Source organism: Mandrillus leucophaeus, unplaced genomic scaffold, assembly GCF_000951045.1.
Source record: "Mandrillus leucophaeus isolate KB7577 unplaced genomic scaffold, Mleu.le_1.0 Scaffold244, whole genome shotgun sequence".
NCBI classification, from domain to species: Eukaryota; Metazoa; Chordata; class Mammalia; order Primates; family Cercopithecidae; genus Mandrillus; species Mandrillus leucophaeus.
In genome coordinates, this window is record NW_012102521.1 from 253,211 (window position 1) to 279,977 (window position 26,767).

At 42.3% G+C, this 26,767-nt stretch overlaps 1 protein-coding gene across 1 annotated transcript in view; it reads left to right on the top strand.

The window, feature by feature from the left end:
• The window catches only part of TDRD9 (tudor domain containing 9), a 101,040-nt gene that overhangs the window by 65,318 nt on the left and 8,955 nt on the right, over positions 1–26,767 (top strand). Inside the window, exons 21-33 of the mRNA XM_011982882.1 lie at positions 546–653; positions 2,619–2,719; positions 6,657–6,830; positions 9,187–9,298; positions 10,209–10,421; positions 10,692–10,781; positions 11,314–11,574; positions 15,509–15,664; positions 16,411–16,481; positions 18,328–18,437; positions 19,241–19,337; positions 22,963–23,101; positions 24,829–24,947. Coding sequence (XP_011838272.1) covers positions 546–653; positions 2,619–2,719; positions 6,657–6,830; positions 9,187–9,298; positions 10,209–10,421; positions 10,692–10,781; positions 11,314–11,574; positions 15,509–15,664; positions 16,411–16,481; positions 18,328–18,437; positions 19,241–19,337; positions 22,963–23,101; positions 24,829–24,947 — 1,751 coding nt within the window. The remainder of the gene's footprint in view (positions 1–545; positions 654–2,618; positions 2,720–6,656; positions 6,831–9,186; positions 9,299–10,208; positions 10,422–10,691; positions 10,782–11,313; positions 11,575–15,508; positions 15,665–16,410; positions 16,482–18,327; positions 18,438–19,240; positions 19,338–22,962; positions 23,102–24,828; positions 24,948–26,767) is intronic.

Sequence of the window (26,767 nt, forward strand, 5' to 3'; positions counted from 1 at the left end):
GATCTCCTGACCTCGTGATCCGCCCGTCTTGGCCTCCCAAAGTGCTGGGATTACAGGCTTGAGCCACCGCGCCCGGCCGCGCAGAGTGCATTTTAGAGGTGAATAGTGGATGCCAGCCTGATGCCCTAAATCTAAGTGTTCCAACTGGAGTTCTTTCTGAACATCTGAGAGTACCTCCCCACGTGTGTGGGGAGAAGTGGAGAAAGTTGCCCAACCCTGGGGCTTTGTGTGTAGGAGGGTTTGTGTCCTTGTTCAACTTGCCACTGTTTCTTTCCCAAGCCTCATTCTGAGAAGTACTTAAGCTCTTTTGAAGAAAGATGTTTCTGTTAGGTGAGAAAAATGTTCCTTTTTTAGTGTTTCTGTTAGAGGAAATTACCAGAATTGTGACTTTCTGCTTGGTTGGTGGAAGGTCTAGTTTTCTATACAAACGATAACCGTCTTTTACATTTGTAGATGTCATATCATGCTGGGTTGAGATTTGTATATTGGTGAGAATAACTGATAAAACAATGCTGTTACTTCATGAAAATAAACTTCTTTTCCAGGTTGTATTGGCAGGTGCTTTCTATCCAAATTACTTTACTTTCGGACAGCCTGATGAGGAGATGGCGGTAAGGGAGCTGGCTGGCAAGGACCCCAAGACAACTGTAGTGGTAGGTGCTGGGGGCAGGCATCCCTCCCTGGGGTGTGGTCAGGCAGAACGTTTTTGTTCTCTAATTGTTTCTATTTTTGTGAGTTGTAAGTGAATTTCCCCCTGGAGTGAATATTAGGCTTGTTTGGCCTTTTCAGGCACATCTACTTGTCCCTCAGTCTCTTGCCTCCCTTTACAGACCTGGCCTTATAAGGAAGCCTTGAGAGTTTATACGTTCAAGGTCAATGCTGATTTGATCATGTGCTATTTTGAAGGATTTAAGGCACTTATAAGTTTAAGAACATTTTCTTAATTCACAACTTCATTTCATACAGAATAAAATGTTATTGGTTGGCAGCTGAGTGCTGTGGCTTAAGCCAGTGATCCCCCGACCTGGATGCCAAACAGAACCACCTAGAGAGCGCTTATTTTATTTATATTTGTTGAAATTCAGATCTGAGGGCCCTGTGAGATCTGAGCTAGAAAGTCTGCCCTGGAAATCAGCATTCAAGTAGTGTGTACTTTGGGCATTTCTAATGATCAGCCATAGACCCTGATCATTGAATCAACATTTGCAACCCAGTTGTTTAAAGCCCAGCAGCAGAGAGAATCACACTGGAAGAAAGCATTTGAGACTGGACTGTTTCGGATTACTTGGTTCCAGTATGTGCCTCTATCTGATAAGGGGGGATGAGAAGCACTTGAATTTCCTTCGTGTCATATCATAAACGCTCGGTCATTGCCAGCTTTTATCCTTATCCTGGTTATTGTTATACCACAGCTGTTAATCCTGAAGAAATAAATAGCTCATAAGGAAAGGCACAGATGACTTGAGATTACAATTGGAGGTCTTTGATGAGCACCAAAAGGAGCTGGTGCTCATGCTGAAGATGAGAGAGCCAGCTGAGATACACTTGATACCTGTGGAAGGGACAGTAAAAGGAAGTCATTAGTTTTTTATAGCTACTGAGAATCATTTGATTGGCACCTGTGCTCTTGCTGGCCATCAGGTTTGACTAAGCTCTTTGCTTGGCTTCCTCTCTCACCCCTCTGCTCCTTTGTGGTTTTCTTCCCTCAGCTGTGCACAGCGGGAAGGGTTCTATAGGACTCTCCCTCAGACATTCAGCAGCTCTGCCTGCATCTCTCGAGCACTGGGAACCTAGTCTGGGGGCCCAAAATTACCTACTGTGTATATCTTAAAAGCTACATAATAGCTAGCTTTACTTAGCACTTGAGAGACTGTGTGTTGGATACTTTTTATTCTTCTCTGAGCCTCACTCCACCCTTTGAGTTGGGGATTTCTCATGCCATTCTCATTTCATGATGTGGCAGTTGGGTCTCAGGGCAACTCCATAACCTGCCTAAGGAGACATGCGGATTCAGGGAGTGAGGAGACAGGATCTAACTGGATGCCTTCACTTACGTGCCTTCTGTCACAGAGCCCTGTGCAGAGCTGGGCTGGCACAGGAATTGCCCTGGTCCAGAGGAAAGTATGGAGTGCTCTGCAGAAACCCAGCGTGGTGCCTTGAGAGTTTATACATTAAAGGTCAATGCCAGTTTGATCATGTGCTATTTGGTCCTTCCACTGTGGTGATGAGGAAATATGCACTCCTCTCGTTAGTTAGACATTTTCCTTTAAAGTTTACATTCCCATTATTCCTTATGTAGAAATATGTTTTAAAAAGAAGTGTTTAGTAAGCTTGATTATTTTAAGGGAAAACAGAAGTAAACAAATCTTAATTTGCTTTATTAGACTTACACCATTTTAACAGGGGTAGAATTAGCCTTTACTTAAGATATTTATTATAGAACTTAGAATTTAAAAGTCATTAAATGCACTGATATGTGGAGTTTATATATTATGGTTAAAGATAGCAAACTGTGTTTTTAGAAACTAAAACAGTGTACATCAGTTTTGAGCTTGTGAATGTTGCAACTGTTTTGTTAGCTCTAGTAATCTGCTCTGATTTTGTATTATATTTTACAGTTGAAGCACATTCCTCCCTATGGATTTCTTTACTATAAACAACTACAGTCTCTCTTTAGACAGTGTGGTCAAGTCAAATCTATTGTATTTGATGGTGCAAAGTAAGTATATTTTTGTAATCAACTGCAATTATGAAAGAAGCATAAAGATTCAAATGTTTCCAGATGCTGATTCTTAAAACTGAGTGCCCATGGAAATGGGTCCTCCTATGGGCTGCTGCAACTGGCTTTCAAAATGTAGGTTTGGTTTGTCTTATGGTCAGAAGGAATTTATCTTCTCTTTCTGCTAAGTAACCTCCTAAAGGACGAGGCTGCTGGTTAGCGGTCAAGTGTGGTCACTCCAAGAAGGCTCAGTAACTCAGTGTGATGCTAAGGCGGATTCTCCTAAAGTGATCTTCTCTTTCACGCACTTGTCCTCAGATTTTCTCAGTGAGTCATTGGTAAGAGTTATTTTGTGGGCCATGAAGATGCTCCAGAATAGAGTGTATCTGCTTATAGTTGTCTAAAGCAGATATGTTTTGAATATTTTTGGAAGGCAAACATTGTAAAAACTCAATTTGGCTCTACTTCATGTAAGGAGCAAATGGTGTGTTTTGGAGTATCACTCAGTTTTTATTTCTAACAGGAAATGTTTATGTACCAAAAAACCTAAAGTATGATTTTTAATTTTTAAAGTTAGAAATTTTTTCCAGTGTTCTATGAATGTTGATAAATTTTTATTTAACTTGACAAAGCTTTGTAAATAAGAACAAACACTTTTTCTTTAATGTCCAATTCACTCAAGTTGAACATTAAGTCCATTTTCAATTTGGGGTAATTCCCTCCAGCATTTTAAGTTCCATTTCTATGATTAATATATTGATTTTCTTTGTAGGCCTGTAAATGCCTCATGAGGCAAACGTACAACTCCCTAACAAGCAAAACCTTCCTAAGTGCTTTTAACAACTTAGAAAATTAATGAATTAAACTTGTAGTGTCTGAACTTTTCTTAAATATTCTGATGTAAATTATAGTAAGATAGTAAGTCACATATATAAAGTAGCTTACTTAAAGCTGGAATCACACAGCTGAACTAATTCCTGAATATTGTGCGTCCACTTACCTGGGTTAGGTTCCAGTTCTGCGTGAATGTTCCTTTGACTGATTTGAGGGTCAGAAGTCTTGGCTCCCATGAGATTGCAGCATTTTTGTTCACTCATCTTTATGACTGGATTGAGATCTGTGTTTGTTTCCTGTTCTTCTTGCCTGGGACTTTTTGTTTTGTTTTGTTTTATTATTTTTATTTATTTATTTTTGAAACGGAGTCTCGCTCTGTCATCAGGCTGGAGTGCAGTGGCACAATCTTGGCTCACTGCAACCTCTGCCTCCCGTTGCCTGGGACCTTTTTTATAGGTGTTTATAGCTTTTACATTCCTCACATTTCCAGCTCTCTAGTCGTAATACAAATGTCATACCAATTTTTTGGGGGAAGTAACAGTATTCTTTCTGGTTATACCAGTACCATTTCTTGGGATTCAAGTATTTAAAGGCAAAGGAAGATATAGTGATTAAAAGAATAAGAACTGTATTTCTCTTGGCATAGAGCAGGGGTGACTTTGTGTAGACTCTGTGAGGTGCCAAGGGTGCGTGGGCAGATGGGCACAGTTGGTACCTGGGCATATCATGTTTTCCCATAAGAAGCTTTCAACTTCGTGGTAGGAGTGGAGAGTCAAATTAGTTTCACAGACATTTGCCTGCTGTGAGAAGTCATGGGAGAGGCCCAGAAGGTTAGAAGAAGACATTCTATTTGAGGCCCAATATCAGAGCAGTAACATTAATTTGAGACTTCCTTGGGTGGACGTTGGAGGTTTGTGAGGCCTTGGGCTGGTGCAGTGTCCACTGCAGAGGTGGTGCCCGCAGGGTCAGGGTAGTTTTCCAGCAGGAGGCAGGCATGAGCTGATCTTGATGGTGGAAAGCCGAGACTGTGCACACATAGCTGGCAGCCATTTGGGTGGAGCTGCTCCGTGTCAGATGGAGTCTGTTGTGAGGAGGTCAGATGCTGACTTTGGGACAGTCTTTTGGCAGATGGATGAGTGTGAACGTGACTAGGTGGGCACTCTGGGTGTTCTGTCCAGAACCATGTTTCATGGAACTTACTCAGGGATAAGCGGACGTCAAGACAAGAGAAGAGGCCGGCCTGGAGTCTTCGCAGTAGTCCAAAGCGGAGGTACTGAGATATGGAGGCAGTATGGTGGTGGTTGACGTGAAAAGGAGCCAACAGATGGGAAGGAGGATGGCTTGGATTTGGCTGGTCATTGCATGTGGAGGGCAAAGAAGAGAGAGGAGCCCAAGAGCATCTGGCTTTCTAGCCTGGAAGCTGGGGAGGATGGAGCTTTGAGGAGCAGATGCTGAGGTCTGGAGTTTAAAATTACTTCTACGGAGTCTTAGGAGAGACTCTGAAGAAGGGAGATAAAGCAGAAGTGCATGAATCAGGTGGTGGGTGGAAGGAAAATGCATGCATTTATGAGTGAAGAGGATGGGGCATGAAGGAGGGCAGAGGAGGGCAGAGTGAATCAGGGTCCATTCATGTACCTACTCCACACACCTCCCTTGCTGGGCATCTTTCCAAACTGCTCAAGGTGTACATTTCCAGGAGAGAGCTCACTACAGGATGATTTTTATAGTAGAGGAAGGGGCCCAGGTCTGTTTATGTGGCTCTGTGGTGATGTGGGAACCCAGGGGCATTAGAACGTGCATACATAGCATGGTAAACTTGATGCTGTCTTCTTTCTGCCTGGCACGTCCAGCAGGCACCTTTTGCTCCATGCTTGCTGCTCATGCCCCAGAGAGGGGGCTGGAATGGGACACTGAAATATAGGCTGAGGTAAGGGAGGGCATTTATCAACATTACTTGGTGTTTTATTCTGTTCTCGCAGTGCTATAAAGAAATACCTGAAACTGGGTAATTTATAAAGAAAAGAGTTTTAATTGGCTCATGGTTCTGCAGGCTGTGTAGGCTGCTGCTTCTGGGGAGGCCTCAGGAAACTTACAATCATGGTGAAATGTGAAGGGGAAGCTGGCACGTCTTCCATGGCTGGAGCGAAAGGAAGAGAGCAAAAGGGAGGGTGGTGCACACTTTTAAACAACCAGATCTTGTGAGAACTCACTAGCACAAGAACAGCAAGGGGGAAATTGCGCCCATGATCCGGTCACCTCCAACCAGGCCCCTCTTCCAATATTGGGGATTAGAGTTCGACATGAGATTTGGGCAGGGACACAGATCTAAACCATGTCACTTGGCAATAAATTTAATGGTTTCGGCCCAGGCGCTGTGACTCACGCTTGTAATCCCAGCACTTTGGGAGGCTGAGATGGGCAGATCGTGAGGTCAGGAGATAGAAACCATCCTGGCCAACATGGTGAAATCCCATCTCTACTAAAAATACAAAAATTAGCCAGGCATGGTGGCATACACCTGTAGTCCCAGCTACTCGGAAGGCTGAAGCAGGGGAATCTCTTGAATCTGGGAGGCGGAAGTTACAGTGAGCTGAGATGACACCCCTGCACTGGCGACAGAGCGAGACTCCATCTCAAAAAAAAAAAATTAAAGAAAAAATGATTTCATGGTTTTTTTGAAGGGCAATTACAAAGATCACTGAGTTACACATTTGTGTGGTTTTCTGTGTCTGTTTTATTTTATGATAAGAAAGACATTCTATTGTAATCATGAAAATTATTTTGCAATTATGAAAGTAATTATGAAGTAAGATTTGTTTTTGCCCCAAATTCCATGTGACTTTAGTCTTTATTCTGCATTATATTATACGAGGATGATACTTGGTTTTGGTTTAATGACATGTCATTATAACTTTTATTTCTCTTAAATTAACAATTTTCCATTGGAGAAATTAATACATGTTATTAATTATAGATTGAAGAGTTAACTGGCATTTTGAGGAGAGATGTGACAGAATTTCTCTCTAATCTTGAGAGAAATGAATATGCAGTTTTTAATCAGATGCCTGATAAATTTATTTTTAAATTTACATTTGTGGAACAGAGCCTTTGTGGAATTCTCACGAAATCCAACAGAGAGATTTAAAACCCTTCCTGCCGTGTATATGGCAATTAAGATGTCTCAGCTAAAAGTTTCACTTGAACTCAACGTTCATTCTGCAGAGGAAATTGAAGGGAAGGTGCAAGGCATGAATGTCTCAAAGCTCAGGAACACAAGGTATTTTCAGGAGGGAGGTGGCAGACATGCTCTACTTGCTTTCACATATTCAGATACTGTTTTTAAATGACTATTGATCTGACCTTGCTTCAGCTTATGTTAAAAGCACTGGCTTGGCTGGGTGTGGTGGCTCACCTCTAACCCCAGCACTTTGGGAGGCCGAGGCAGGTGGATCACTTGAGGCCAGGAGTTTGGGGCCAGCCTTGCCAACATGGTGAAACCCTGTCTGTACTGAAAATACAAAAATTTGCCAGGCTTGGTGGCACACACCTGTAATCCCACCTACTCGGGAGGCTGAGGCAGGAGAATTGCTCGAACCCGGGAGGTGGAGGTTACAGTCAGCCGAGATCACACCACTGCACTCCAGCCTGGGTGACAGAACAATATACTGTCTTAAAACAAATAAATAAGTAATAAACAAACAAACAAGCACCGGCTTTGTGGTCGAGTGGACCTGCCGTTGTATCCTGGTTGCGTCATCTCCTCACTCTGTGCACTTGGGCGCATTACGTAACCTCTCTGAACCTGAGTTTTTTTTTTCTGTTTAATAGAAATGATACCAGTCAGGTGAGATGGCTCATGCCTGTAATCCTTGTACTTTGGGAGGCCGAGGCGGGAGGATCACTTGAGGTCAGGAGTTCAAAACCAGCCTGGCCAACATGGTGAAACCCCATCTCTATTAAAAATACAAAAAAATTAGCCGGGCATGGTGGCGGACACCTGTAATCGCAGCTACGTGGGAGGCTGAGGCAAGAGAATCACTTAAACCCGGGAGGCAGAGGTTGCAGTGAGCTGAGATCACGCCACTGCACTCCTCCCTGGGCAACAGAGCGAGACTCAGTCTCAAAACAAACAAAAAAAAAGAAATGATACCTATGGTGCAAGGCTGTTGAGAGGATTGAGTGATACCATTTATGTAATTTTTAGTTAAATAGTAGGGATTAAATCTAATGTTAATTTCCTTTCTTCCTGGATGGGATTATGCATTTTGTTTTGCAAATTCTCTTTTTAAGTATTGTGGAATATTCTTTGTCTTCAACACAGCAATCAGTGGGACATAATGGAGATGCAGCTGGGAGCACCTAGTTGCTTACCAGAGTAAGCTGCCCTTCCTTGCCAAATAGCATTTTTGACTCCCACCCAGAGAGTGGTTCAGGGATAGGGCTGTCTGTAGGGCTGGTCAGCCCAGGGCAGGGGCACTTGCTGCATGCAGCTGGCATCACCCTGGTGGATCTTCTCTTGGACCAAACTGAGTCACCCATGGTATTTGTGACAGACTGCTTGCCTTTTGGCCATATCCCCATAGTCACATATGTGGGAAGTCTCATTTATTATTTCTTAATTGTAGAGTTTTCAGTTTTGGGAGGAATTTAACAGGAATCTGAGGAGTTGGTGGAGGAAGGGAAATCTGTTCCATCTGGTTTCACCCAGTGTGTGACTTTTGGTTTCTGAGAGTTTGGGAGTGTAGTGGGTTCAGTCCTTCATGTAAAGAAGACCTGTCCTGCTCTAGTGAGGTCAGACTCTGCTTACTTTTGTCATTGAATGCCGGGGAGTCACTCATTGCCTGAGTTACTCATTGAAAATGGGTCTGGAGATCGGGAAAAGAGTTGGATCAAGATCTTTCTTATAATTCTTTCTCTTCGCTTTAGAATAAAGTATTAGGAAAGGAAATTTTTATTTTCTATCAAATTTGTCTTTTGTATTCAGAAGTTTAGCATTTACTATCTTATTGCCTTTAAGGGAAAATGATATTTTGGGGGTTTATTGGAAAATCATATGTGTGTGTTTTCTAACATAGCATTGAGCCAAGCATGGATTCTTATAGTTTTCTAAAGGTCAAGGTGCACATTTGAAAACACAAGTTAGGAAACACTGTAGGTCTGAGATTTAGAATTTATCTCAGACCTTGAAAGTCTAAATTTAATAATTTATCTATTTATCTCGATAGTACCTTGAAAGTAGATATTCTCTGACAGTCTTGGCCTTCACAATTATATACTACCTGGAAGGTATATAATTATATACTATATATAATTATATGTATAGTATATATAATTGTATATAATATATAGTATATAATTATATATTACAATTATATACTACCTGGTATGCAACAATTATATACCTGGTAGTATATAATTATTGGGGTGTGTACCCCTTCCAGAGCCCTTCAAAAAGCCAGCAGAAATTGATGTTTGAGATGAAATCAAATTTGTCATCTCTGGCTTAGGTATTTTATTGAAATGTTCTTTTCTTATAGAAATATTAGAATAGTTCAAGTGATAATTTCACTTATGTAAATGTGTTTTCTTTATAAAACTTGATTTTTATTTTATTAAAAATTCATATTATTTAGGGTGAATGTGGACTTCCAGAAGCAGACGGTAGATCCTATGCAAGTCTCATTTAACACATCAGACAGGTCCCAGACAGTTGCAGATCTCCTTCTAACTATTGATGTCACAGAGGTAAGGATGAAGTAATTGAGCTTTTCCTCCTTCTTAAACTAAAATCATCATGTTGTATATAGGAAGTTTACACACACACACCCCCCCCAACACACACACACGCACATACACAGAGAGAGAGAGAGAGAGAGAGAGAGAGAGAACTCATGCACCTTGGTAATCTTGTTAATGGGGGTGAGCTTGAATTATCACTGTACTTGTTAAATTGAAATATGGCTAAAATGGAAATTGAAACATACTTATTCTAGAATCAAAGTTAATTTTTAAAATATCAAGTACATTTAAAATGCTGCAATAAATAAGATGAGACAAGATACATGTTAGAGGAAAAAAAAGTGTATATATTTTTGAGACAAAGTACTGCTGTGTTGCCCAGGCTGGAGTGCAGTGGCACAATCTCCATTCACTGCAACCTCTGCCTTCTGGGTTCAAGCGATTCCTCTGCCTCAGCCTCCTGAGTAGTTGGGATTACAGGTGTGTGCCACCATGCCCGGGTAATTTTTGTGCTTTTAGTAGAGATGGGGTTTCACCACATTGGCCAGGCTGGTCTCGAACTCCTGTCCTCAAGTGATCTGCCTGCCTCTGTTCCCAAAGTGCTGGGATTACAGATGTGAGCCACTGTGCCCAGCTGAAATGATTATGTGACCTCAGTACCTTTATTTATGTAAGAATGAGTCTTGTACTGCCAAGAAAAGGATATATTCCACACATTTCCTTACCTTAGTTCACCAGGGGACCCCCCTCTTTTTGTCTCATAAACACCTGTCAAAAACCTGTAGAATACTTATGTTCCGAGGATTATGCTGGTGAGATGTGCAGCATAGGGTGTCAGCCCTGTGATTCAAGCTCATTTTCCTCCTTACGAAAGTCCTTTCTAGATTTCATCTCTGCTGCTCCTCTTCCTTTTTAGGTGGTTGAAGTGGGACACTTTTGGGGATATAGGATTGATGAAAAAAACTTAGAGATTCTGAAAAAGCTTACTGCTGAAATCAACCAACTGACGTTGATGCCCTTACCCACTCACCCACATCCAGACTTGGTCTGTCTGGCACCTTTTGCTGATTTTGGTAAACAACGCTACTTTAGAGCTCAAGTCCTTTATGTTTCTGGAAATTCTGCTGAGGTAGGTTTTTCTATAATAAGCCACTGGTAGGGAAATGAGACTGACACATAGCAGTTTATCAAATATCTTTTATAATTATAGGTGGAAATTGAATTTAAAATAATTGCAGTTAGCAAAATAGTCTGTTTCCCTCATGGATATGTGGGTTTAGGCTCAGGTCACTAATAATTCTGTAGTTACAGGATTAGAGCAGACTGCTGCATTGCTGTGGCTCAGGTGTGGCATTGTTTTTGACCCTGTGTTAAAGTGTGTACTTGCTTTATTTTCTAGGTATTCTTTGTAGATTATGGCAATAGGTCTCATGTAGATCTACATCTTTTGATGGAGATTCCCTGTCAGTTTCTTGAACTTCCCTTCCAGGTAAGATAGAGAAGACTCTCGGGAATGAATGCTGAATGCGAGACAGGATTCCTGGGTCATGTGGTGGCCTGCCTCGGCTTACAGCTAGGAGAGTCAAGGCCCAGGACAGGGAAGGGACTTGTTTTGCCACAGTAGCCAAATTTGGTTTCTGCTCTTCCAAAAATATATGAAAGGTTTCAGAGTTAGCAAAAAAGTTGTTTTAATCCAGTAGTATCTTCTAATACTGTTTCTGAGTTTTCTGATTATGTTGAAATCAGACAGACTTTTTAGGTAGGCTGGAGACATAGTCACACATGCCCTTTACCATCAGTGTGAAGACAATCTAAAAGTTATTCTAAATGTTTCTTATTGTTGTTAAAAAGCATAACCAAGTTTCTTTAGGAAATTCTGACTACCCCAACATCAATTTTATTGGGACTTTTACGAGAATACCATTGAAGATACATGAACGAGGTCTGTTTTCAGTGGTATTTGGGATGAGTGTTTTGCTTATTTGTAAAGCTGTTTGAGCTGTGCCCTTCCGTCCTTGTAGGCTTTGGAATTTAAGATTTGCAAAATGAGACCATCGGCAAAGTCTCTTGTTTGTGGCGAGCACTGGAGCGACGGGGCCAGCCAGTGGTTCTCCTCTCTGGTGAGCGGCTGCACCCTCCTTGTGAAGGTCTTCTCTGTGGTGCACAGCGTCCTGCACGTGGACGTGTACCAGTACTCGGGGGTCCAGGATGCCATCAACATAAGAGATGTCCTCATCCAGCAGGGCTATGCTGAGCTCACGGAGGAGTCCTACGAGTCCAAGGTGTGTGCTCTCACCCTTGCTGGAGCACACATTTGTGTGAGAGAGAACGGGGCGGGCTTTCCTTCTCTGTGGACCCTGAGATAGGAGGAGGCAGACAGTGTTCCTTTTCACCATTTGGTGTGCTGTACTTGTGTTAAGACTGGCGGCGCCAATTTAAATGTCTTCTAGATTTCTCTGAGACTAAATTATGGTGACTGGGTATTGTTTTTGTTGGTGGGTATTGTATTTGTTGGTCTCCTATTTACCTTTTTTATTTTTTAAAATTATTTATTTATTTATTTAATATATTTTTTTAGTAGAGACAGGGTCTCCCTGTGTTGCCCAGGTTGGTCTCAAACTCCTGGGCTTAAGGGATCCTCCTGCCTCAGCCTCCCAGAGTACTAGGATTACAGGTGTGAGCCACTGCACCCTGCCTCCTATTCAGCTTTTTATCTTCTTAAGATAGATTTGAAAATGTTCTATATGTGGGGAGTTTTAAAAATGGATTCCAAGACTTACCTCCCTAATGGAAGGAGTTAATAAAATATTTCAGGTATTTCAAGCATTTCAAAACTTCTTTCAACTATTTTTTCTTTTTTCTTTTTTTTTTTTTGAGACGGAGTCTCAACTATTTTTTCAAAATCAGTGTTAGAGTTATTTTTCATGATCTGAAGGTTTGAGAGGCCACTTTTTTCCCCTTTTTTAGTTGCCACATAATCATTGTACATATTTATAGGATATAGAGTCATATTTTGTATGTGTATATAATGTGTCATGATCAAGTGAGGGTAATTAGCAAATCTATCACCTCAGACATTTATTATTTCTTCGTGTTGTAAACATTCAAGAACTTTCTTCTAGCGTTTTGAAAATATACCTTATAGTTAACCATATTTACCCCACAGTGCTGCAGAACACAAGAACCTGTTCCTCCAGTCTAGCTGTAATTTTGTTTGTTAACCAACTTCTCTCTATTCTCCCCTTCCCCTGTATTACCCAGCCTCTATTACCCACAATCCTACTCTCTACTTCCATTAGTTCATTTTTTTTTTTTTTTTTTTAGCTTTTACACATAAGTGAGGACATGTCATATTTAGCTTTCTGTGCCTGGCTTATTTTACTTAACATACCATCCTCCAGGCTCGTCCATGTTGCCAAGAATGACGGGATTTTTTCTTTTTGTAGCTGAATGGTATTTTATTTTGTATATACCGCATTTTCAGTATCCATTGATCTGTTGATGGACACCTAGCTTGGTTCTGTATCTTGACTATTGTGACCAGTGCTGCAGTAATCATGGGGTACAGGTATCTCTGATGTACTGATTTCCTTTCCTTTGGATAAATACCCAGTAGTGGGACTGCCAGATTGTATGTTCGTACTGTTTTTAGTTTTTCTGAATAACCTTCACACTGTTTTCAATAAAGACTGTATTAATTTACCTTCCCACCAACAGTGTGTAAGGGTTCCCTTTTCTCAGCATCCTTACCAGCATTTGCTTTTTGTCTTTTTGATAATAGCTGTTCTAACTGGGTTGAGATGCTATCTCTCATGATGGTTTTGATTTGAATTTCCCTGATAATTAGTGATGTTGATCATTTTTCATATATTTGTTGGTTATTTGTATGTCTTCTTTTGAGAAATGTCTGTTCAGATCCTTTGCCCACTTTTCAATTGAACTGTTTGCTTTTTTGCTGTTTGAGTCCCTTGTATATTCTGGATGTTATTCCTTTGTCAGATGAGTAGTTTGCAAGTATTTTCTCCCATTCTATAGGTTGTCTCTTAATTTTGTTGATTGTTTCCTTCACTGTGCAGAAGGTTTTTTAGTGTACTGTAGTTCCATTTGTCTATTTTTGTTGCCTCTGCTTTTGAAGTCTTGGCCCTAAAATCTTTGCCTACATCAGTGTACTAAAGTATTTCTCCTTGTTTTCTTCTAGTAGTTTTTATGGCTTTAGGTCTTACATTTAAGTCTTTAACTCATTTTGAGTTGATTTTTGTATATGGCAAGAGATAGAGGCTTAGTTTTATTCTTCTGCATTTAGATGTCCAGTTTTCCCAGCACCATTTCTTGAAGAGTATCCTTTCCCCAGTGAATGTTCTTGGAGCCTTTGTTGAAAATCAGTTGTCTGTAAATGTGTGGCTTTATTTCTGGGTTCTCTATTCTGTTCTATTGGTCATCTGTGTGTCTGTTTTTATGCCAGTATAGTGCTGTTTTGGTTACCATAGCTTTGTAGTGTATTTCCAAGTCAGGTACTGCGATGTCTCCTGCTTTGTTCTTTTTGCTCAGGATTGCTTTGGCTTTTGGGGTCTTTTGTGGTTCCATATGAACTTTAGGATTGTTTTTTTCTGTTTCTGTGAAGAATGTCATTGGTATATTGATTGGAATTGCATTGAATCTGTAGCTTGCTTTGGATAGTATGGTCATTTTAACAATATAAATTCTTCCAATTCATAAACATGGGATGTCTTATCATTTTCTTGTGTCCTCTTCAATTGCTTTAATTGACATTTTGTAGTTTTCATTATAGAGATCATTCACCTCCTTGGTTAAATATATTCCTAGGTATTTTATTTTATTTTTGTAGGTATTGTAAATGAGATTGCTTTCTTGATGTCTTTTTTAGCTGGTTATTGGTGTTTAGAAATGCTACTGATTTTTGTGTACTGATTTCTGTATCCTGCAACTTTTCTGAATTCGTTTATCAGCTCTAAAAGTTTTTTGGTGGAGTCTTTAGGTTTTTCTACATATAAGATCATGTTATCTGCAAAGAGGGACATTTTGACTTGCTCTTTTCCAGTTTGGATGCCCTTTCTTTCTTCCTCTTGCCTAATTTCTCTTGCTAGGACTTCCAGTACTGTGTTGAATGTAAATGATAAAAGTGGGCATCCTTGTGTTGTTCTTGTTCTCAGAGGAAAAGATGGCAGCTTTCCCCTCCTCAGTGTGATGTTTGCTGTGGGTTTGTCATGTATGGCCTTTCTTGCGTTGAGATATGTTCCTTCTATACCTAATTTGCTGAGAATTTTTTATCTTGAAGTAATATTGAATTTTATCAAGTGCTTTTTCTGCATCTATTGAGATGATCAGAGAGGCCACTTTTAAAGCTGATGTTGAAGGTCCTTTATTTTACTTCTGTTATTTCTGCTGGGGATGAAGAATACTGGGTATCAGGAAAGGACAGTCTAGCAAAATGTTAGCCAGAGTGCTGGCTAAATTCTGTATTTAATTTATATAAAAACACTTCAGGGAATTATGTTAGTATTTCCAGTATAAAACCAAAATTTTATGTATAAAAAAGTCCTGTAAAAATGTTTCTTGGGAACGATAGTAAGAGAAGAAAAAAGAAAATTAAAAAAACTGTAGGCCGGGTGCAGTGGCTCACGCCTGTAATCCCAGCATTTTGGGAGGCCCAGGCAGGCAGATCATCTGAGGTCAGGAGTTTGAGACCAGCCTGACCAACATGGTGAAATCCCGTCTCTACTAAAAATACAAAAATTAGCCGGGTGTGGTGGTGGCCACCTGTAATCTTAGCCACTCAGGACGCTGAGGCAGGAGAATTGCTTGAACCCGGGAGGCAGAGGTTGTAGTGAGCTGAGATCGCGCCATTGCATTCCAGCCTGGGCGACAAGAGTGAGACTATGTCTCCAAAAAAAAAAAAAAAAAAAAAACCAAAACCAAAAAACTGTAAAAAATGTTTATTTCTCTTAAATTCTCTAATGGCTAAAATGTCACAAAGGCTGTCTGATTTCTTTTTTGTTTGGAGAAATAAAGTTGTAAATCCCGTGTTATTTCTTTTGTTTAAATCTTAAAATGAACTTCATAAAATTATTTCCCTATACTTTAATTAATGACATAGAAATCAGAGTAAGACTGTGCCTATGAAATATTTTGATTAGTTTGGAAGAAAGTGCTTGTAATGTATTCTTTTAACCAAACAAACTTTTCTTGTTTGTTCAGCAAAGCCATGAAGTTCTCAAGGGCCTCTTTTCCAAGTCAGTAGAAAATGTGACAGACGGCTGTGCGCCCTTTCCCATGAAAGACGACGAGAAATATCTCATCCGGATTTTGTTAGAGAGCTTTTCTTCCAATAAACTGGGTACTCCAAACTGTAAGGTGATTGTAGGAGTTTTAAAATGTAATTTAAAAGCTTAGTATCATTCTACATTTATATGCTAGGAGTTGTAGTCATTAGTCATGGTGGTTTTTTCTTTTCTAGCTTTTAATGCTGTTACTTTTCTCACAATGAATCCTCTTATAATAAGAAAAAACCCTGGGGTTTAGTGTTTAGTGGGATTTAGAGGAAGCTTTGAGTAGTTTTTTTTTTTTTTTTTTTTTTTTAATCCTCCTGCTGTGCTTTTTTGTCAGACTAAAGGAAGCACAGCGTGTGGATTCAGAGAACTGGTGCCAGCCTTGGACTCCCTGGCTGGCTGTTAGAGCCAGCGCTGCCTGCCTGCTTGGAGAGGAGAGCTGGCCAGGGTGTCTCCTTGTTCAGAGACTCCACTTGTGTTTCCCCAGCCTCTGGCTGTGTGGTCTCAGGTCTACCTATGCAACTGAGTTGGTCTGCTGCAATTCAAATAATAGTATTTTCACTAAATTATTTGTCAGTGATTCTTTTTTGTTGTTCAAAGGCTTTCTTAAACATATATATCAAGGAATGTTAGTGAAATCGTTGAGGAGAATGAGTTACATCCCAGAAAAATACCTTCTTTAAGGCACTTTTTCTTAACTGAATCGTAAAGACATTATGAATGAGATTTCTTTTTTTTTCTTTAAAGGATGAGCTGACTTTTGAGTTTTAAAAATTCATGTTAAGTGTTATCTTGCTTATTGGTAACACTTCCTATAATTTGTGCATGCAGGCAGTACTTCATGGGCCTTTTAACCCTTATGAACTAAAGTGCCATAGTTTGACCAGAATATCCAAATTCAGGTATGATTAAGTTTTCCATGAATTTTTTTTCTCTGCTTTTGTATTTACAGACTTTATCAGAAAATAATGTATCTTTATATCTAAACTGTTGGAATGTGTTATCTTTTTTTTTTGGAGACAGAGTCTCACGCTGTCGCTCAGGCTGGAGTGCAGTGGTGCAATCTCGGCTCACTACAACCTCTGCCTCCCGGATTCAAGCAATTCTCCTGCTTCGGCCTCCTGAGTAGCTGGGATTACAGGTGCACGCCACCATGCCCAGCTAATTTTTGTATTTTTAGTAGAGACAGGGTTTCACCATGTTGGTCAGGCTGGTCTCAAACTCCTGACCTTGTGATCTACCCGCCTCGGCCTCCCAAAGTGCTGGGATTACAGGCATGAGCCACCACACCTGGCCGGAATGTATTATCTTTTCTAACTTCTCATTTCTCTCCCAGTTCCTGATTTGAGGTATTCTGTCTCTCTCACATGAAAGCCATTCTATATAAGACATTTTTGAGTATCTTTTATCAGAGACTACATTTTTTTCTGTTCTTGTTACAATTGTTATTCAGCAAAGCTGTGAGAGCCAACTGTATGCCAGGAGCAGTGTGTGGTTTGGGACAAACAGCAGTGAACAAGAAACAGTTGTTTGTCTTCATGAAAATTATGGATCCAGTTGGTGGGCAGGGGGTATAGAAGAAGCTGGTAACTACAATATAGGGTGATAGGGCTCTTGATAAGGGCACAGAACATGAAAGCATCTAGGGGGCTCAACCACCCTTGAAAGACCATGGAGTTTTCCAGAGAAATTTGAGGCCTGGCAGATACAGAGGCATCAGCCAAGGTGCAGGTGTTGGAGGAAGAGAGGGGAGGTGGGATGAGGGTGGCTCCACGGGCAAGTGCATAGGCCTGAGTTTGAGAGTTTGCACGTGTGAGTAACTCGAGTGAGTTTAGTAAGATTGGAGAATTGGTTGGGAGGAAGGGAGGTGCCAAGCTTGTGGTAGACGAGGGCAAGCTGTGTAGACTTCATCCTGAAAGGGTTGGTGAACCTTACTATGTGCATTTTAAAATGATGCCTTGTCTTCTCAAAATGTCCTGTCTTGTCTTCTCAAAATGTCCTCCGGGGAGTACATTGGAAATGCAGATGCCCAGGTCCCCTTGGGCCTTCCAAATGAGCCTGCATTTCCACAAGGCCTCTGGGGACCTGCCTGCGCTTATAGTCTCAGGAGCCCCTGTGTGAAGCCGGCATTGGATTTCAGAGTAGAAAAATCCTTAGGCAGGAGTGTGCTTCTGAGGCTGGTCCCTGCTGTAACCCAGGGTGGGAATATGGGAGACTGAGTCCAAGGCAGGAGATACAGAAACAGATTCACCAGCACTTTCAGAGTGGAAGCAGCAGGATGGAGCCGCGTTAGAGTCAGTGATGAAGGGAAGAGGAAGAATTAAGGGTGTCCTTGCTGGAGCTGCGGCAGGCTTCTGCTGAGAGGTGACGGAGGAACTGTGGGGTGGACCTCTGCCAGGATGCAGGTGATGGCCCTTATGGGTTGGCAGTGCAGGGCAGAGGGTCTCGAGTGGAGGTGGAGGTTTGGGCATCCACAGCGTGTGCGTGGTTCCTAAGCCAAGGAGTGGTCGGGATCAGCCACGAGGAAGTGAAGAGAGAAGAGGGCCGGGGACCAGCTTGAGGACTGCTGTGTGAAGAGGTAGTCTAGTAAAAGGAGATGTGCAGGAGAGTGGGGGGTTAAATATTTCTTCCCGTCTATCACTGCAGTTGCCCGTTTGTATTTTTGAAATGGGTTGCTTGTGGGTTGGCATAGCACATTGCCTGGTTGGTGGATCAGTCACCCCATCTCCTGGTGCTCCTGCCTTTTAGGTGTGTGTGGATTGAGAAGGAGAGCATCAACTCTGTCATTATCAGTGACGCCCCTGAAGACCTTCACCAGAGAATGCTGGTTGCAGCTTCCCTGTCTATCAATGCAACTGGTAATTTAAGGCTTCTGTTTGTTCCTTGTCCTCTCTTTTTTTCTTTTCCTTGACTTCAGCTACTAGGAACAATTTATCCTCTAATTGGTGAACAAGTGTACACTTATGTGCTGTTCTTTTTTTTTTTTTTTGAGATGGAGTGTCACTCTGTCGCCCAGGCTGGAGTGGCAGTGGCCGATCTCGGCTCACTGCAGGCTCCGCCTCCCAGGTTCACGCCATTCTCCTGCCTCAGCCTCCCAAGTAGCTGGGACTACAGGCGCCCACCACCATGCCCGGCTAATGTTTTGTATTTTTGGTAGAGACAGGGTTTCACCATGTTAGCCAGGATGGTCTTGATCTCCTGACCTTGTGATCCACGCGCCTTGGCCTCCCAAAGTGCTGGGATTACAGGCGTGAGCCACCGCGCCCGGCTTATGGGCTACTCTTTTAGGCCATTTTCTGACTGCTTTGGCTGCTGTGAGTTTACGTGGTGGAGCGTTCTCACATTTCCTTTTGTACAAGGATGTGGGAAGTATTAATAATTGACTCCTGGATCTTTCTTTCCTTCCACCCTGCTTGACTGCAGAGTAGAAGACATCCAAGCTCTTGGCCCTATCCCCAAGCGGGGTAAAAGGTTAAGCATCATAGTGGAGTGTCTCTCTGTAGGGTACTGTGGGAACAGAGAACAGGGAGTGTGGTGTTACTATTGGGGTGGGCCTGTGGGGAGTGGACAGACTCAGCAGAGGAGGGGATGCCTGCAGATGAGTAGGAGCAGGCCAGGAGGGGAGTTAATGCCCAATGTTGATTTAGCATGACTTGAACAGGATCTACGATGCTGCTGAGAGAAACCTCTCTGATGCCTCATATCCCTGGCCTCCCAGCTCTCCTCAGCATGTTATTTGCACCGGTGATGGAGTTAAGGTACGGGCATCCCTCTTGTGTGTAGGCTTTGTAAAATAAGAACCTGACAGGGAAAAAATGGGTGCCTCTCCTTGCTCCTTTTGGAAAGAAAGCCTTTACAGAAGCTAGCCACCACATGGCTCGCTGCTTGGGGTGAAGCCTGTGTTGTTATTGATTTATTTATGCTTGGGCTGATTTTGAAAGAAGCTCAGAAAACTTGTAAAGGTACACACAGTGTCCCGTAGGAGCTTGAGGCAAAAGTGGGGCAAACTAGATTAAAAATGGAGCTAGGAATCAGGCTCAAAATGGGATATCATGGTGGTGGACATCCCATTGTTAATGGGTGGTAAATGTGATTCGACGTTTTCTGGTGACCAGTTTTCAACAAGTACATGTCAGTCCCTCTTCCTTTGATAACCATGACATCAGAAGGCAGATTGCCCAGCAGATTGTAGCTCTTGTTAGTGCCACGATTAAGCCAGGATTTCTCCCAGAGACTTTGATAGAGAGGAGTGTGTGATGCTATGAGCAGAACTCTTAAAGTCACCCTCACAGTGGGGGCTGCTGCTTTGTAAGGTTTTGTTTGCACTTTAGGGATTGACAGAGCATTCTCTGTTGGGAAAGCACTAACCTAGGTTTTAGTGGAGCAGTGGGTGGGGGTGGCTAGAAAAGAAGTAATATTTGGGCTTTAGGAACTCACATTCTGCTGGGAAGGATGGAAATGGCCATGACGAGACTGCAGTAGAGGCCTGGTAGCACTTCAAGAGTTGGGGCCATGGAAAGTTACCCTTTTCTTCTTTTCTAGTCAGTTGATGAGCATGGAGGGGTGGTCTGTAGACCTAGCGGGCTGAGTTCAGTCAAGGCAGGTGAAGGCGCCCCACCATTTACTCAGTCCTTTTTGCCATTACACCTGTTCAGAATCTGACAGTGCAATCTCCAAATGTGTAGTGATTTTTTTTAGTTGTAAGAATATTTTTTTATTTAAAATATGTGCTACTTAGAAAAAGCTGAATGTGAAAAATGAACACATTTTTAAATTTATAGATTTAAACTTAAATATTTAGTATACTTATTTTAAATTTATATGTATATACATATTTTCATTTAAGATTCTTGTTATACTGTATTCTTTTCTCACAAATATCAGGTTTTTCATATGATATCTTTGTAAATATCCATTTTGATAATTGCATCATATATCACTGAATGGGCATATGATGGCTTACCAAAATACTGCCCTATTTTATTTATACATGCACTTGTTTCTAAGCAGCTCTTGTTCTGAAAGAATTGAATATGCCTTTAATTGTTGAAATTTGGCCTAATTTTGCAATGATGGTGCAATAAATATCTCTGTAAGTTCAGATATCTTGGAGCCCTCGTTGGGGAGACAAATGTGTAGGAACCACACGTGGCAGTGGGATTATCTCATGAGCAATAGCACGCTGTACACATGCAGGCCCGAGACTTGGCTAGTGCGGAAGCAGGTCCTTTCCTCTCGTGGCACTTTGGATGCCCTGCTTGCCTTTTTAACTAGACAAAGCTCCTGCTTCACCTTTTTTCAACACCAGCTTTTGAAGATTTGAATAATATAATGTGTTATTTTTAAAACTCCAGAGTGCAGGTGTTTAGGTTGTAGACATTCAAGAAATACTGACATACTTGGTATTTAAAACACCATCTTTCTAGAAAAAGCACAAACTTAATAGGAAAAGGTTATGTATATAACAATACACAGTGCTTTGCTGGTGGTTATATTCATTTTGTTGAATTAACTGAAATGTGCCAGATTTGGGATGGTTTATGTGACAATGTGCATAAGACTAGTTGTCTTTGAATCCACAGGCTTACCTAGGTGATTATCAGAAAGATAGCAGAGGGGCCTGGCGTATTTTCCTCCAAACTCTGCGTGCCTCTGAGTAGTTGTATAAGCTTGGTGTTGTTGTTGTTGATTTTGTTTTTGTTTTTTGAGACAGGGTCTTACTCTGTCTCTCAGGTTGGAGTTTTTTTTTAATTTGTTGAGTGAGTAACAACTGTTTTTGAGAAACTTTTAAAGATGAGAGCTGTTTGATTTGAGATGACCATTCTCCTTTCCTTTCGCTTTAAGTATGCAGTCCTCTGCAGTGAGCAGGAGGGGGGTCTTCAGTACAGACCAGGCCCAGGGGTCCCGTCACTGTGTCTTAGGTGTGTTCCAGAGGGGAGCTGACCTCCAAAGCCCACAGCTCCCGAGAGCCGCTGCCGGGCCATGCACCCGTGCCCACTTGCTTCCTTTTCTGAGCCACCTCTCTAATGCGCACCCGCATGGGATTCGTCTCCTGTTGGGGTGGCGTCTGGCTGCTGCACTAGAGGCTGTCCTGGCCCCACTTGTTAAACTCGAAGCCTGCAGTCTCTGGGTAAAGTCTGTTCTCCCTCCACATGTGTCACTGTCCTGTCACAACTGATTGAACTTCACGACTAAGTGATAATTTTTTGCCACCTCTAACATACCCTTTGTACAACAGTGGCAGGAAAGGAAGATAAACAGAAAATTTTATCTTGATTTTCAATTTAAAAAGGGAAAGGAGATATGTGTTACGCCCCATTCATAAGCAGAGACATCTAAGTGGAGGCCACTGTCCCCTTCCTTGCCAACTGGCTGTGGACTGACCTAGCTGCCATTTGTCTCCCCTCCTTTGTTCTTTCTGCCATGTGACCTTTGCTTGTAGCTGACCCTCAGTAACTCAGGGTGACTGAGCCTTGGTACCAGATTTCCTCTTACCTTCATCGTGGAGCTGATCCACCACACATTTGTCCCTGGAGTGCATCACTCCTCTTGCTGCCCCTGTCCTCGAGGTGTTTTCCCTGAACAGTTGGAGTAGTTCATGGTGTCAGCCTGGATTCAGTGGCATCATCATTGTGTACCTTGTGGAGGCCGCCTCCCTGGGTGAGCAGCAGGCTCCATGGTAGCAGAGCCTGGCACCTCCAGGATGGGAGCAGACATCTGAGAACATGCTCTTATTGGTGTAGTGACAAGAACACTGTACTTACCTCCTTCCCTTGGTTCCTGGAGCCAGATTTTGCTACTCAGGAGACTGCCAAATGCTGGCCATGATTTAGAGCGTAAGTCACGTGTTGAGGGCAGTGTTGTAACCCTAGGAAGTGGTCAGAGGAGGGTGGTGATAAAACTGGGATACAAAACTTTGTAAGTGTGCATCATTGTTTTAGGATGAGAAGGTGAACAGACTTTTTTTTTAGGCTTTTTCTAAGTGCTAGACTTGTTTCACAAGTCATAAATATGTGCATAGCCTTTCTCCAGAAATCTCCCTAATAAGAATTTAACCCATGGAAGGAATTTAAAGATAAGGGGAAAAAAACCCCATTAATGATAAAATATTCTTTTCATTATCTTATCTACCACATTAGAAACTTAATAAAGTATTAATAAAAATTAAGTATTAATAAAAATACGGAATTTACTATCCTTGCCTATATATTTTATAGCTATATTTCAATTGTAAAAACTGGCAGAAAAAATGCACAAATGAAATTAATTGCTATGCTAGGGCTGGCAGAATTTAGGATAATTTTATCGGTCAATTTTTACATGCTAAAACATGTACTTTAACAATTCTGAAATAATGGACTCTTCTGAAAACATTCCATTTAGGATTGATCAGAATGGCAAGTACTATACTGGAGTCCTTTGTGGTTTGGGGTGGAATCCAACTACAGGGGCTTCCATACTGCCCGAGCACGACATGGAGCTTGCGTTTGACGTTCAGTTCAGCGTGGAGGACGTTGTCGAGGTAAGGGTAGCACAGCATCACGGCGCCACAACCCTGTCTCTCTCTGGCTTTGCTCACCTGACAGTGAGTGCAGAGTCTGCCATGGAGCTTGCGGTGCAGGCACACGCTTCTGGTCCTGGAGATGTGCATATTCCTTGTCCCTCCTGGGGTCGCCTTCCGGGAGGACCGCCCCTTCATTTGCCAATTTGACATATCTTTCCTGTGAAAAGTAACTTCCTGATAGATGGTGCTCTCTGAATCTCTCATTTGGTGTCTCCTGGCTTAAGCTTTTTTCTGGGCAATCAGCTAAACCACGGGCTGTAGGGCTGCTGTGGGTCTCATTCCGAGTCAGGAAGTGGAACATCCTCGCTAGTTCTTACTGGGAAAGGAGGACACAAGTTCCTGCCCCTCTGCCCTTCTCCCAGCCTGGTGACCATGCTGAGCAGAGGGCTGGGTCGGCATGAGTGCAGAGCTGAGCTACTTGCAGCATTGTCTGGGCACCGCACTAGCTCTGGGGTGAGGTGGCAGAGGCAGACAGGAAAACTGTGTAGCAAGTACAGAAAGTATTTGTATGTCATTTGAATCTAATAATGAGAAATGTGGGCTCATATTGTGTACATTAAAAAAATCTTTAATCATTATAGTAATTTATTTTTATTGCATTTTCAAAGTGGGAAAACCAAAACTGATCCTTTACCACAAATAGTTTGAGAAATGCTATTCTCTAAGTACCTTTCTTTCTTAGAGGTTCCTGGGACGGGCGAGGTTAACATACCATACTGAAGGGCTGGGGGAAAGGAGGAGCTGCGGAGACAGCTGTCGATGCTCCAGGGGCAGATGTCAGTTTGTCTCTGCAGCTGTTAAGTCATGATTGCTCGGTCTCAAGAAGGGGCTTATGGGCTTGAAACTACTCCGTAAGCCATAGACCTAATGGGAAAATGTAAAACTATTAAGATGCTACAAGCAAATACAGAAAATCTGTGTGACTTTGGGTGTGGCATGAGTTTGTAAATACAACACCCAAAGCACAATCTGTGAAGGGGAAATTGATACGTTTGAATTTATCAAAATTAAAAACTTTTGTTCTGCAAAAGACCCTCTTCAGAGGAAGAAAAGACCAAGTGCACACTAGAAGAAGATATTTACAAGTTGCATATCTGATGAAGGACTTGTATCCATAATATGTAAGGAATTCTTAAAACTCAATTATAAGAAAACAAGCAACAAAATTAAAATATACATGGCAATAAACACATGAAAAGATGCTCAGCATCATATGTCATTAGGAAAATGCAAATTGACACTCCCATGAGATAGCACCACATACTTACTGGAATGGCTAAAATCCAAAACCTGACAGTAACCAGCAATGGCAAGGATGTGGTGCAGGTCCCGGGGACCTTTTGTTCATTGCTGGTGGGAGTGCGGATTAGTGCCACTGTTTTAGAAGACAGTTTCATATGCAGTTAAGCCCGCACCTACCATATGACTCAGGAATCCCATCTGTAGGTATTTATTCAAGAGATTTGAAAACTAGCATCCTCATAGAACTTGTATGTGAATATCAATTGCAGCTTGATTCATAATTGCTAAAAACTGGGAGCAGTCAAGATGCCTTCAGCAGGCGAGTGGATAAACCATATTGATGACAGAGAATACTAACTCTGAATGCTATGGATTATCTAACATGGGATGAAATTCAGTTACACTGGAGCCGTATGAGTGTTTATGTTGCTGTTTATTTACAGGTTAATATTCTCAGGGCTGCTATTAACAAGCTAGTCTGTGATGGACCAAATGGATGCAAGTGTCTTGGGCCAGAGAGAGTTGCGCAGCTTCAGGATAGTGCCCGTCAGAAGCTTTTAGGGTAAGCTGTGTGATGACGTGGTCTTCTTTTCTTCCCAATCAACTTTCTCAGCTGCCTTGATCATGGCTGTTTTGAATTGTGTAGGCAGTGTGACATGTCGATCACCTGAAGTGGAGTGCCAGGGCTGGAGACAGCACTGGGAGGCATCAGAATGTGTAGGACACTCTTTCTGTGGAGAGCAGACCCTTATGCCGTGTGTGTGTGTGTGTGTGTGTGTGTGTGTGTGTGTGTGTGTGTGTCCCTTGAAGGGACAGCATGGGCAGGGCATGGGAAGCCACAGTGGGTAATGCGTCACCCACCATTCCCAGTGGTGGGTGTCTCAGGGATCGGGGGAGTCCGGTCTGCAGGACTGGGCCTTACAGAACTGAGCCTCACAGAACTGGGCCTCTCTTGAGCCTCTCTGCAGGGGAGGTCGGAGAAGGAACATTCTGAGCTCACCTCCCTGTCTCTCACCTCTTGCTGGACTCTCCATGGGCCAAACCAAACCAGAATGCAGAGACAAAGGCTCCTGTTGGTGTAGCCCATGAGCCCAAGGCAGCTCGAGGGCCCTGGGAAGGCCAAGAAGAGCGAGAGTGGTTGTGGAGGAGAAACCAGCATTCCACCTACCCAGTCCTGCGCTCCTGCCCCAGAGCCAGTCTCCATCGGCAGGGCGCGGTCCTTCCTCGCCTGACAGTGTCCTGTGCTGGCTGGGACCTGGAGCTATGTGAGAGCAGGTGGCATCTGGTATCACGGTGACACTTCTCTCCTTCCTATGCCTTTTGCGTTGATTTCTTTTAGTTTAATAAGCATTTTTTAAAAAGGTACGTATAGCTGTCTTACAAATGGTGAGAAAGGCCAGTTTTAGTTTTCTGTCTTCATTTTCTTTTATATAAAAATATTTTAAATATTTATTTATTTATTTTTAGAGACAGAGTCTCACTGTATTGCTCAAGCTGAGTGCAGTGGTATGATCATGGCTCACTGCAGCTCCAACTCCTAGGCACGCATGATCCTCCTGCCTCAGCCTCCCCAGTAGCAGGGACTATAGACATGCACCACCACACCTGGCTAATTTTTAAGCTTTTTCTATAGATGAGGTCTTGCTATGTTGCCCAAGCTGGTAATTTTTTTTTTTTTTTTTTTTTTGAGATGGAGTCTTGCTCTGTGTCACCCAGGCTGGAGTGCAATGGCATGATCTCAGCTCACTGCAACCTCCACCTCCCAGGTTCAAGCAATTCTCCTGCCTCAGCATCCCAAGTAGCTGGGATTACAGGCACCCACCACCACGCCCAGCTAATTTTTATATTTTTAGTAGAGACGGGATTTCACCATGTTGGTCAGGCAAACTCCTGACCTCAGGTGATTCACCCACCTTGGCCTCCCAAAGTGCTGGGATTACAGGCATTGAGCCACCATGCCTGGCTGGTAAAAATATTTTTATGTAAAATTTGGGTTGAAGTTTAAGTACACAGGTACACGCCCATGTGGCCAGCACCCAGGTCAGAGCCCCGGTGCTCCTTAGGGTGTGTGGGTGTGGTTATAGCCACCATCACTCCCTGCCCCCAAAACAAGGGTAACTGTATCCTGCCTTATTATGCTATAGATAGGTATTGGTTTGTTTGTTTGAACAATTCAATAACTCTAGTGAATTTATAGTTGTGCAGTCTTATCAACACAACCCAGCTTTTCAGCATTTCTGTCATCCAAAGAAGTTTACTTTTAAGTATTGTCAGGAAAGGCCATCTCACGTAGGCAGCCTTTGATCCCCTCTCTGCTGTCTGAGAACAGGCCTTGGGCCTGGAACGCTTCCTTCCCATAAAATTTTTTTTTTTTTTTTTTTT